The sequence below is a fragment of the Takifugu rubripes genome, chromosome 15 (assembly GCF_901000725.2).
Source record: "Takifugu rubripes chromosome 15, fTakRub1.2, whole genome shotgun sequence".
Taxonomy (NCBI): Eukaryota; Metazoa; Chordata; class Actinopteri; order Tetraodontiformes; family Tetraodontidae; genus Takifugu; species Takifugu rubripes.
The window spans coordinates 13,335,208-13,346,713 of record NC_042299.1 but is presented as its reverse complement, the minus strand read 5'-3'; the positions used below and the strand labels follow the sequence as shown (position 1 = coordinate 13,346,713).

At 45.8% G+C, this 11,506-nt stretch overlaps 1 protein-coding gene across 1 annotated transcript; it reads right to left on the bottom strand.

Moving 5' to 3' along the window:
* Nucleotides 1-53: 53 nt before the first annotated feature.
* gucy2d (guanylate cyclase 2D, retinal) lies at nucleotides 54-9,831 on the bottom strand. Its single transcript, XM_003971237.2, has 19 exons — nucleotides 9,158-9,831; nucleotides 7,260-8,283; nucleotides 6,876-7,177; nucleotides 6,425-6,797; nucleotides 6,259-6,343; nucleotides 6,074-6,182; nucleotides 5,861-5,980; nucleotides 5,703-5,783; nucleotides 5,345-5,521; nucleotides 5,105-5,261; nucleotides 4,867-5,016; nucleotides 4,563-4,711; nucleotides 4,319-4,482; nucleotides 3,697-3,889; nucleotides 3,418-3,592; nucleotides 2,900-2,998; nucleotides 1,724-1,818; nucleotides 1,557-1,639; nucleotides 54-1,407 (listed from the first exon to the last, which is right to left on the bottom strand). Exons 2-19 carry the CDS (start codon nucleotides 8,128-8,130, stop codon nucleotides 1,323-1,325), a joined length of 3,468 nt encoding a protein of 1,155 aa, XP_003971286.2. The 5' UTR covers nucleotides 8,131-8,283; nucleotides 9,158-9,831; the 3' UTR covers nucleotides 54-1,322.
* Between the last annotated feature and the right edge of the window lie 1,675 nt (nucleotides 9,832-11,506).

Here is an 11,506-nt window from a genome sequence, read left to right as displayed (position 1 = left end):
GATGATGTTCCTGACAACAGAGGAGGTGATACAGCAGAGGCATGAGGGCAGAATTCACTAGAACCATAATTTATTTGCAGAAACATAATGAGTTCACATTCCAAAATGAACTATACAGTCCATTCAGTTTTGTTAAAACCTATTTGGCAAATTGATTACATATCTAAAAAAAAAAAAAAAAATGAAGATCCCATCTAAGAGAGCTCCCACGAAGCTGTTATCCTCATCCACAATGGTACACGGGTGCTTGCGGAGCCAAATGCTGCTGCTAAACCCTTAATAGTGTGAGAGATTCCAGCGCGTGCAAAGCTGATGATGGAGCCATCAGACGTCCACTCTGCTGGTGACGCCCTGGTGGTCAGTGGTGACGCCCCAATGGAGACAAACGTCCACAGCCTGAAACTGTTTCTGCAGGAAAATCCAGTTCTAACGCTGCGAAAACAACGACGGCGCTGGCCTTTCCCCCCCTTTTTAATGCACAATGATTACACCCCTGCCTCTGCATCACGTCTCATTGGTGTCAGGGGCTTAGCAGGAAAAAGAGTGTAATAAAAAGTCCTTCCAAAGAACACTGAGTATGTACACATTTACAGTATTTACACACATCCACAGGCCAAACAGTAACCAACCAGAATGCTCCCTGAACTTGTAAGGATAATCATTTTTGATTGATTTGGGTTTGGACCGACCCAGTTTTGTCCATATGACCTTCAGTGGCACCTGTTACAGGTCCCGGAGAGGCCGAAAAATAAGATAATATTCCCTAGAAGATGGCAAATACACGTGACAAGGCCTAAACTGGAGGAGCGCGTTATCAGACACAGTGATTCCTAAGAGGTCTGCAGGTTATGCTTTACAACGTTTGTGTTACGATGCTAGCAAATACACAATATACCATTAAACTGCTGGAGAGTCACTCTGCCAAGGAACAAATCATCCTGCATCAATTTTGTTAAGGAATGGGAGCATGACTCAAGCTTCCGTAAGCCCACGTATAGAAATAGATTATTACATTTTCTATGTGTTGTTTATTTTTATGTCAGTCGTCAATGAAACGCTTCAACATTCTCAGCAATGCTGCTAAAAGTACATAAATGAAAGCTACTGTCGCCTTGAGGGAGAGATTATGCACAGATGTTATCAGGTTTAATGCTGTAACAGGACTAATGCTGCTCCAGATCACCTTAGATTGAATCTATGCAAATATTCACATCACAACTGATAATTGTGGACAATTGCAGAAAGCTCTTTTTATGGGTTCATTTTTGCAGAACTGACCATGTGCACATGTCCGTGTGTTGGTTTAACAACAACAACAAAAACTAATTCATCTTCTTCTGTCGATCCAGGAACTTTTGCCGTCTGTCCACAGGGATCTCTTCTAAAGTGATATCGTGATTAGCGCCCCTGCAACAAAATTCACATTGAAATAAAGCCAGCCATTTAATTACATTAGATTGTGGGGCAATAATCGAACATTGCGCAACACTGCAAGGCTGGCATCAAGGAACTCTCATTCATGGATGACTGGAGGAGAAAACAAACGACTCTCTCACCCTTTAGTATCTGGAGGCACAGGCAGATGCTTGTTGAAATCCTCTTTTCCTATCAACCAATATGTGTTCTCAATCCCTTTCCCCTACAATTGCACAGTCAATAATATTCATTAGCCATCATTATGGGGTGCAAGAGCAGATAGACTGCGTGTCTTTTTTGTCCTTACCTTTAACTCTGTGAGTCCTCTGAGTTGAATCTTGTATCCCAGTTTCAAGCTGTTCAGGATATCAACTGTGGTTTGGTTGACATGAATTCTGTAAGCTGTGGGGACATAGGAAAACACGATGACACACCGGCAGCATAAATCTGCAATAGCCTTGGTCCTTTTTCATGTTTATCTGACAGTCTTAAACCGCTTGAACCTCTTTTTGATTATACACACAAGTGGCCACTAGGTGGCAGCATATTGCTCATAAATCCCTGACCTCTGTGGCAAAAGTCAAGCTTAAATAATTTTAAGACTGAATTTTACTCTTAACTATTTAGTTATGATAAATGCTACCTTTAAACCACATTCATTCTTTTAGTAACTGTTTTTTGAACATGCTAATTAAAAATACAATATATTATTCAAAACTGGAAAGTGCTGGGACACGAAGAAGGCTAATTACATAATTAAAAGGTCTCCACAGAGCTGAACTACAAAGTGGAATATTGTTGCTGTGTTCCAGCAATTTTCTATAAATGTTTAATTGGATTTAATTAAATGAGGATTTAATTCTGTAAATCAATATTTCTTACCTATAGAAATCTAGTTAGAGATGTTTTGTTACAGTGTGTTTATTTTATGCGGCAAAAAATGTGTTTATCCAACTTGTTAAAGGCTTTTATGGCTTTTTTAAAAAACAGAAAACTGTTCTTATTCTTGTTTCCTTGCTTGTTTCTTCTCTTTGGGCAGCTGAGTTCAATCATTTTGTTTTTTTCCTCCTAATGAACCATTAAAAAAAATCTGTTTTTAAAGAGAATTTCCCAGCACATAAAATCATGACGTCTCTTCACTCACCTGCCAAGCCTGTGCAAAAGTCTTTCGAAACCTTTAGATGCTGTGTGGTGTGAGCGTTTTATTTTTAAACACAAAGTGCTTTAAATGATTAATACTGAAGTTTATACTTAATTCATACAGCAGGCGGAGATAGCTGAGGGAAACTTGGTCATTCACGGCATTTCCAGTGACATTTCAAATTGGCCTCTAATTCTGCTGATAGTCTTAAAAGATTAAGCATTACTGACCAACTTAAAGCTCCGTTTAGCCGCCGGTGACATGCACACAAACTGCAGCTGTCTTTGCTTTTAGTAGAAAAGGAAGGAGAATGTGTTTTTCACAAGGACGGGAGGCACTCACGCAGGCTCGTGGACTCCATCCGAGATGCTGTGTTGACGGTATCTCCGAACAGACAGTACCGAGGCATGGTGAGACCCACCACCCCTGCCACCACTGGGCCTGCGGAACACAACAGGAGACGCTCACACAGAAGAGGCAACAGGGAGCGGGAAAGACACAATATGAGCAAAACACAATATGAAATATTTATCAAATCATCTGAGTCTGTAGGTCCCCGTCCAGATTTAGATACCTTGAGTTAATTGGATGACAGCACGCTAAGTGGATAGAGTTTCACTGTTTTAAGAAGTAGTCCCAGACAAGGATAAAGGAGGTTAAAAATAACACCTTCCTTTAGCAGCTTGCGTCCAACTTTTCTGATTCTCTTGCCATAACTATATTTACTTGGAGGTTACTTGGAGCGCTGAGATTTATTTATGCAATAATATCATCAGGAGACTCTCAAGGCAGAGTGTTTTCCATAGGTGAGGTTGCTGCATGTGTCATAAGGACGGAACGCTGCTCCACAGACTTCTCACCTGAGTGCAATCCAATTCGGATCCTGACCTTGAGGTCAGGCATGTGCCTCACTTTAAAGGTCCCGATGCAGTGGAGGATGTCAAGAGACATGTTGGCCATTTCAGCAGCATGGCGGTTACCGTTGCGAGCTGGTACTCCTGACGCCACCATGTAGGCGTCTCCAATAGTCTCCACCTGTAAAAAACACGCAATACGTCCATTATTTTCTTTACTGACCCGACAAAACAGCAGCTGGAGCAAATTTCCTGAATAAAGTGCAAACGAAAGCCGGCGCTCACTTTGTAGACGTCATGTAGCCCAATGATGGCATCAAAGTGTGTGTAGAGGTCATTGAGCAGGTCGACCACCTCGATGGGTTCGCTGAGAGCCGAGATGGTCGTGAAACCCACGATGTCGCTGAAGTACAGCGTGATCTGGCTGAAGTGTTCCGGTATAACGGGTTTGCCTGTCTTGAGCGCTATGGCCACGGACCTGAAAGGGAACCATCAGGGCTGAATGTACCGGTAACTGGCACATCAGCTACTTCCTGTTCCCGAACCATCACACCTATTATTGTAACTCTAGGGAATGGACGGAGTGATGTCTAAAAAGAAGCACAGCAGACCTTTCTTACTAGCTAAAATTTGATTACCCTTCATGTTAAAGAGCACACATCGTAAATAATAAGTCCTGGAGTTTAGATGACTGCTTGTTTTTCAGGGATCAGTGACTTTGATCTGGTGATTTTTTTCTGTCCAATGATTCTAACAGCAACAACATTCTGTGCTGACAGACTGTTTTACAGCTGTGTTTGAACTTTGACTGCCCAGAGGAAGTCAAAAGAACATCCCCTTAACTCTCCCGCGTGTCTCCACCGCTGACTCTGCAGTCCATTATTATGTAAAGTTGCTGGAAACTTACTTGGGCAACATTGCAGCCACCAGTTTGTCAGTCTTCTGCCTCTCCACCTCCAGCTCCTCCGTCCTCTCTCGAATCAGATCCTCCAGGTTGGAGGAGTACTGCTCCAACATGCGCAGCATGCTGTCAATGATGTTGGTCTTTTTTCCCCTGGTGATGTTTTTGAACTACAACAAGGAAAGGATGGTTCTGAAACTTATCAGTACAAAAGAGGCGCCGCAGAGAAGTGGCCTTTCAGTCCTTTCACCTGTTTGAAGACGTCCTCAAAGGTCGGCCTCCTCTCCGGCTCTTCACTCCAGGCCTGTTTCACAATCTGTATCACATCCAGCGGCGCCTCGTCCACCGACACCTCAGGTCGGCACAGCGGAGGAGGCGATTTGACCTTGTTGATAATCTCTGCCAGGACACAAAAAACACAGCAGGGAACAAGTTTACGGAGAAGCAACCACACAGTGTCAGTCCAGCAGTTCAGCGTTGGTGTGTGTGACTCAGTAATAGTTTTTATGGCCTTTAACTCATGTAGGCAACATGTTTGTTGCCTCGTCACTGACCCTTGGCAGGCATGTCCAGCATGCAGAATGGGGCAGAGCGACTGACGACTTCCTGAGTAATGATTGAGAAGCTGTAAATATCCCCCGAGAAAGTCCCCCTCCTTCTCAAACTGCTGTTTCTCAGCAGCTCTGGAGCCGTCCAAAGAAGATCTTTAATGGAGAAAAAAAGAAAAATGCTGACAGATAAAGAAAATCAACAGGAGAATTGTTCTTATTATTATTCGGTGCGTGAACTCACCCTCGGGTTTTTCTTCATCCATGTTCACACCTTGACTAATCAAAATGTTATTGAAGCCATAATCTGTCACCTTCAGCACGAAGCGGCCGTCTACCACACAGTTCCGGGATTTGAGCCTTCCGTGGATGATATCGCGATGGTGCAAGTACTTCATCCCCTGACAAATCAATTCATGAAGTGCATTTTAATGCAGATCACAGCCTTTATTTAAGCACAGCCTGGGGCATTTGCCTCTCTTACCCGAATCAGATCCATCAACAGGGACGACTTGAACATCCAGTCGAGTCGCACGTTCTCGTTGTTGAGCAGATCTTCCAGGCTGCCCCTGCTGCAGTGCTCCGTCACCATGCCGAAGATGCCAGAATCGAAGAACAGCCCCAGCAACAAATTGATGTTCTCGTGCCTCATATCTCTGAGCTGAGATGATGGAAGCAGGCACACGCATTGATAAGGCAGCCCAGTCGGTGTAGGTGGTGCGCATCACACTGTTCATCTACATTAAATCCTGATACTTTAACTTGTGTGATGCTGCTTTTATAAGTTCTTGCCATCATCTGGTGATTCACGATGTTTTGTCGGCTTTTTTCATTTTGCTTACCATGACAAAATCATTTTCAGTGCTGCCGTTGACACTTGATACCAGACCAGCGGGGCATTTCTTCAGCCAAACCCAGTCACCCTGCGACGCGGACGGAACAACGTTGTGAGACCAAGCACGGCGAAACAGCTCAGCCAAACCTGTCAGGAGAGGCTCACCTCAAACACGGCAATGTTGGAGCTGTCAGGGGAGGAGGCCAAGTAGCTGCGCCCCGACACCGAGTGGTGAGGCGTCTTCATATCCACTTGGCTTTTCAAGATGCTTTCATCATTTAGTTTCTGACACACAAAGAGACGCAAAGAAGATGCAATTGGCGCTCCAACATCAACAAAAAGAAGAAAAAGAAGGAAAAGACCCAGCTCAGGACTGACCCGTTTGCTGATTTGAGTGTTGATGAAGATCAGGTCGTCCAATGTCAGAACTACTTTTGCTGCTCCACCTCCCCCTCCTCCGAAGCTGAACCCCACCCGACCATTTCGCCTGGACAGAGCGGCAAAAGGGAACAAGTGAGCTGGTGTGTCATTGTCACACAGGCGCGGTTCGTTGAGGGACCTACTTGAAAGCGAGGAGGAAATTAGCTCCAAATCCGGCCAGTGTGATCAGCAGAAGGAAAAGAAAGAGGAGTGTGACTGAATCCATGCCTTTTGGGAGAGAAGGCACAAATGGGGAGGTGTGAACGGAGCACAGAGGTGATCACAGTGCCTGATTAGTTCTCCACTCACCTCCGCTGCAGGCAAAGTAAGGACTGAACCAGCAGCTTGAATCTGTGTACGGAGTGCTGCCAGCGAAGTGAATGGAACGCCCCAGGTATTTCAACCCCCCGGTGATGCCATCTGTATGACTGGCTTCCAGAGCATGGGTGGAGTACAGGGATGTGCCCATGCCGCTGTAATCCAGCACTACGTAGCGCGCTTGCATGCCTTGACTGCCCCGGCCTGCTCTCAAGGGCTGGTTGAAGCCATTGAATTCAAAGCCACCTTTGCTCTTGCCAAGGATGTGTCCCGTTACCCAGTGGCCCTCGCTGGCACGGGCCTGCTCGGCGGCCATAGCTATGTAGTACATCATGTTGTAGATGGTGCCAAAAAATGGGGACACCTGAAAGAAGAGACAGCAACACGGTAACCATGACGGGATTTAAACACCGCTATCACCCGCAGCGATCGGCAACCGTACTTGCTCTGGTTTGGTGCTGCTGCGGATTTCAAAGCTCTCCTGAGCATCTTTGAAGGCCTCAAAGAAGTTGCGCTCTCCAGAGTCCATGGTGATGGTGAGGACCCCGTCGTAGGCTTTCCTCAGCTTGGTGTCATTGCCTAGAGAATAGTACTGCGCATTCTTGTAGGGCAGTGAGTAGAGGAGGGTGTCATAGGGGATAAAGATGTAGCCGCGGTCAATCATACGCATGGCCAAGGCTGTTGTCAGCAGCTGGTACTGAGACTGACCACCGATGAGGACGGAAGGCATGCACATGATCACCACTGTGGGGAAGAAGCAGACCAAAAAAAACTGATTTGATGGCCGTATCGTTGGGACAGGAGCGATGTCATATCTTTAACGTACCTCTGACGCGATCTGTTTCCCGTATTTTTGTCAGGGCTCTCCGTGCTCCTTCCTTCCCGTCCTCCATGGTGACCACAGGTTTAACTGGCAGGCCCAGGGTCCTCAGTGAAGCAGCCAGCTCCGCTCCTGTGGCTTCCCACAGGTCTGTCTCGTCCGAGATAATGGACACGTGGGCCCAACGAAAGTACCTCAACACAGAAAAGAGAACACGGGAAGGCAGCGGGAGGGGCTGCAGGTATGTGGGATACATCCCGATTTTCTTCATGTTGGGATTGAGACAACCCCAGGAAAGAAGCCCCACGTCCCATTCTTTCGCATACAAAGCAGCAGAGGAGCAGTAGCCCGGATTGGCAGGACCCAGATAGGCAGCACCGTAACCTTCCAGCTCAGCAAAGCGAGCCAGCGCACGGGACGATTTACAGTCCTCGTTGATCAGCGTGTAGTCGTACCAGTAGCCTCTGTTTAGGTTGGGGTCCTTGTTCATACGGCTGGTGGCAAGACGGGCCGCTAAATCAGGGAGGGCTTTCGAGTACAGGAGGTCACAAGTCCAGGGTCCAATCAGGGCCACCTTGAATGTGGTTGCCCAGGCTCGACAGGGAAGAGATATGAACAAGACTAAGAGCAGAAGAAACCCGTTCCTGCACCACCTCCCAGAGCATCTCAACGGGGACAATGGCGAGCACGGCGTGGATGTCAGTGAATGTGTTGACGACAGCGACGAAACTGCTGACGTTTTAAGTCCGGCATGTTGAATGCAACTGTCCGTGGCCCCTCGGTGGAGCCTTTTTTTCTTGACCTTATTTGCGTTGTGCTGCCACCGTGGGTGGTAGGACAGGTTGTGCAGAAATCGAGGGTCCCTGTGACTCGCCATTTCTACTGTTCTCCTGATGTTTTAGACACAGAAGAGCCTAGTGCAGGAAATGCGGCCGCGAGCGTGATTTTTCAGGGTAGGCGGTGTCCTTTGGCACTCAGCAGGAGGTTAGTCCAAATCTGGACAGGTGATGAGAGAACCCCCGAACCATCACTGCCTCCGGAAAAAAAGACAAACACATGTTGGAGATTTAGGAAATCTGTAACACAAGTCTTCCGCGTCTGTTCTGCGTCTCGTATTCTGTGTTCTGGTACTGAACACATGCTCTCCGAGCTGTACAGGGAACATCTGACAGTGTCAAAATGTCACCGCTGTCGCTCGTAGAATTACTGCGCTGATCAGCTCAGCCAGGATCTCAGAGTTTTAAATAAAAACGTGCCGCATAAGCACGGGCCTAAATATAGCCTGATTGGCCCATTTTAAACTCCCCTCTTTTAAAGTGAATCTGCACATCTCAAAAGTTATATTTCAGTCAGATTCTCAAAACCAGAACCTAAAGTCTATTTAGCACAAATAATAATTGGCTGTAAACTCACAATTAGGCAATGATGGTCGTTTAAACGCAACTGTCTGGTAGGAAGAATGCTTGTTCCTGCCTGTGTCCCCCTCTGACAATACATACTACATTATTACATAATGCTGCAGATAATAGTATTAATTCCGGAAAAAGTATCACAGAGGTCATTTTCTTTCCTTGTTCTGACGCAAACAGCGACTGCCAAAGACCCATAAACTGATTGACGCTTACGCTGGCTTATCTGTCGATAATGCGTTAAGTAGAGCACGGACTATTATTTTAGCCTTGGGGTTTAAGCCGCTGATGAGAAATGAAACGTAACACAGGCTGAGCTGTAATCACTTTGGTGGTATCACACACTGCCATTGTTGTCGGGGCAGATAGAGGAGACTGCTCTAACATCAGCCCGTTACATTTTTAAAAAAAATCAGTGCCCCCCTAAATTAACGGAGTGGTTTCTTTGACCTCGCTTCACTAATATGAGTTGCTGCTAAATGGAATAATTCTTACCCTTCTGAATGTGTTCATCAAAGCGTTTTAAGGTTGAAGGGGTCTTATTCCATCTGGTTTCTACGACAATGACGCTACGAGATGAAAGACTCACCACACCGATATTTGCTCTAGAAGTGAAGATAGATTGGTTGGTTCTGACCTGGAGCAGCGTTTCTACTCAGAAGCCATGTCAGCGTTGGAGGCTGAGCCACGAGCAGGAGCCAGAAAAGTTCTTTTTTGCCCCTTTGCCGACACAAAACACCATAGGTAATCCAAGCAACGTGAGGGATAGATATCGAATTATTTATTCCTTTTGCATCCGGCCGCCTCAAACTCAGGCCTGAAAAATGTCCTCATTTCTTACTTTAGAGCCGCCCCGACTGGACTGAGACCTGCCCCAAACCTCAGAGACTGACAAAAGGTAGAGATGGATGGTTAAAAAGAAAAGAAAAAGAAGAAAAATGGCATAGAGGTGAGGAGAGGTAACAGGTTAAAGAAAGAGAAGAGTTGGAAGCGCCTGGAAGCTCTCAGTCCTCTTTAGCTTTTAATCCCTGTGTGTGCATGAACATTGTGGGGGAAGGAGGGGATGAAAAGAAGGAGAAAGTAGACTGTGTGTTCCTTCTCCGACCTGCAGGTGTGCCTCCAGAACATGCTCGCATCACTTTGTAGTTTTTTACTCACCAGCCTCTTCAGATGACGATTTGATTGCTTGATTTTATTAAAAAAAAACAAAAAAAAAACAACATGGTTGAGAAAACCAAAAATGGACATGAGGCCAATCAAATCACAACAGATGTCCCCAAAAGAGTCCAAACACATCTAGTCGTGTGTATTAAAATGTTTTTGAACATGTGGATGAGTTGTTGGGGCTATGTGAACCTTGGGGGGGAGCAGTCGTTAGCTGTCACTGCTAATAACACATGTGTGTAATAGTGGAGCTTTAACCAAAGGATCAGCATGTGGTGCTCAAGACTCTTGAGTCTGTAGCCTCATATCACCCTGTAGGTTAAGTCCTACACATGTGTCCTGCTTTCCCATTCTATAGAAGCTTGAGATGCTAAAGACCTAGCATGAAAGAACTGCTAAATCAGATTCTATTGAACACATCTTTAATGAACTGAACCGGCGATATTGACCATAATGTCGATGATAGATGGAGCGTTGTTGCTAGCAGGTCTTGGTAATGTTTGAACGCTTTATATGTATTTAATGCATCTACCTGCATGGGGTTCAGATAATATAAGGCAAACAGGAGACATGCGGGACATGGGGCTAATAAAAGAAAGACTATATGAGCAGGAGCCGAGGCACAAAAAAAATCTTAATAATGAAAAATTGCGGTTTTCTGTTGTCGTGGCAGCACAACAGCTGGCATTTGTGATTAGGGACAAACCTGTAAATGTGAATATGCTGGGAAAGCAACGCCACACAATCGGCGGAACCGAACCTCTCAAGGGCTTGTTGGGAAGTGGCCTTGTGCAACTCCATTGCTCTTCTTATTTGCCTTACCTTTCACAAGTGGTGGCAGCCCGAGGTAATCAGATTAGACCGATGAGGCTGTGCTAAACTGATCTGCTGCCCGCAAGCCTCTTAGCGACATGACCAGCAGTGCTGTCAGAGATCACTTGTGAGCAAGGTCAGAGGCAGAAGTGCTGCAGAGACTGCAGCTTACCTGCACTTCTGCCTTCGAAACTCGAACTCTCCAGCCTGCAGAGCCCATTAATCACAGTTTAATGGAAATATTGATTTAAAACAAACGAGGCATCGCTAAAGTGTGTACACACTTAGATATTCTCTGTTGTTGAGGTTTCTCCACTCATGATTCACCATCAGTTTTACCAGTCTTGTCTCTAAGGGCTCTTTAGATTGATCTTTACAGATAGGTGTGATACTGGCATGTGCTCAATCGGTCACATGATATTGGAAGATGTCCTGTGATTTATTCCAGTAGATCCCTCTTGGAATTCCTCCCCCTCTCAACTGAATTTGTCAGTGTTAATTAAACAAATGCTGATGGAAGCTTTATGGGTGGATCGACAGAGAAGCTTCAACTTTTGCCCTGTTCGTCACCCTCCTAACTGATTGGGTGAATAAAGTTGGCTGCCTTCCACATCGGTCTTTCTAGGACTACCAGTTCAGAGCATGCAGGAGCTGGAGGAAAAGCAGGGAGAGTTCTCCGAGGAAACGTTCCAGATGGTTCTTCGGCGCATCCTGTCAAAGTTTAGACACTCGTGCTGCGTCAAAAGGGCCCAGACTTGAAATATGACTGCTTTAAAAAAAAGGGCATGTGCGTGTTTCCAGAGATTGAATCAGGATCAATACAGAAGCACCTCAGAGGCAGTACAGTTTAATGCTGACCTCTGGCAG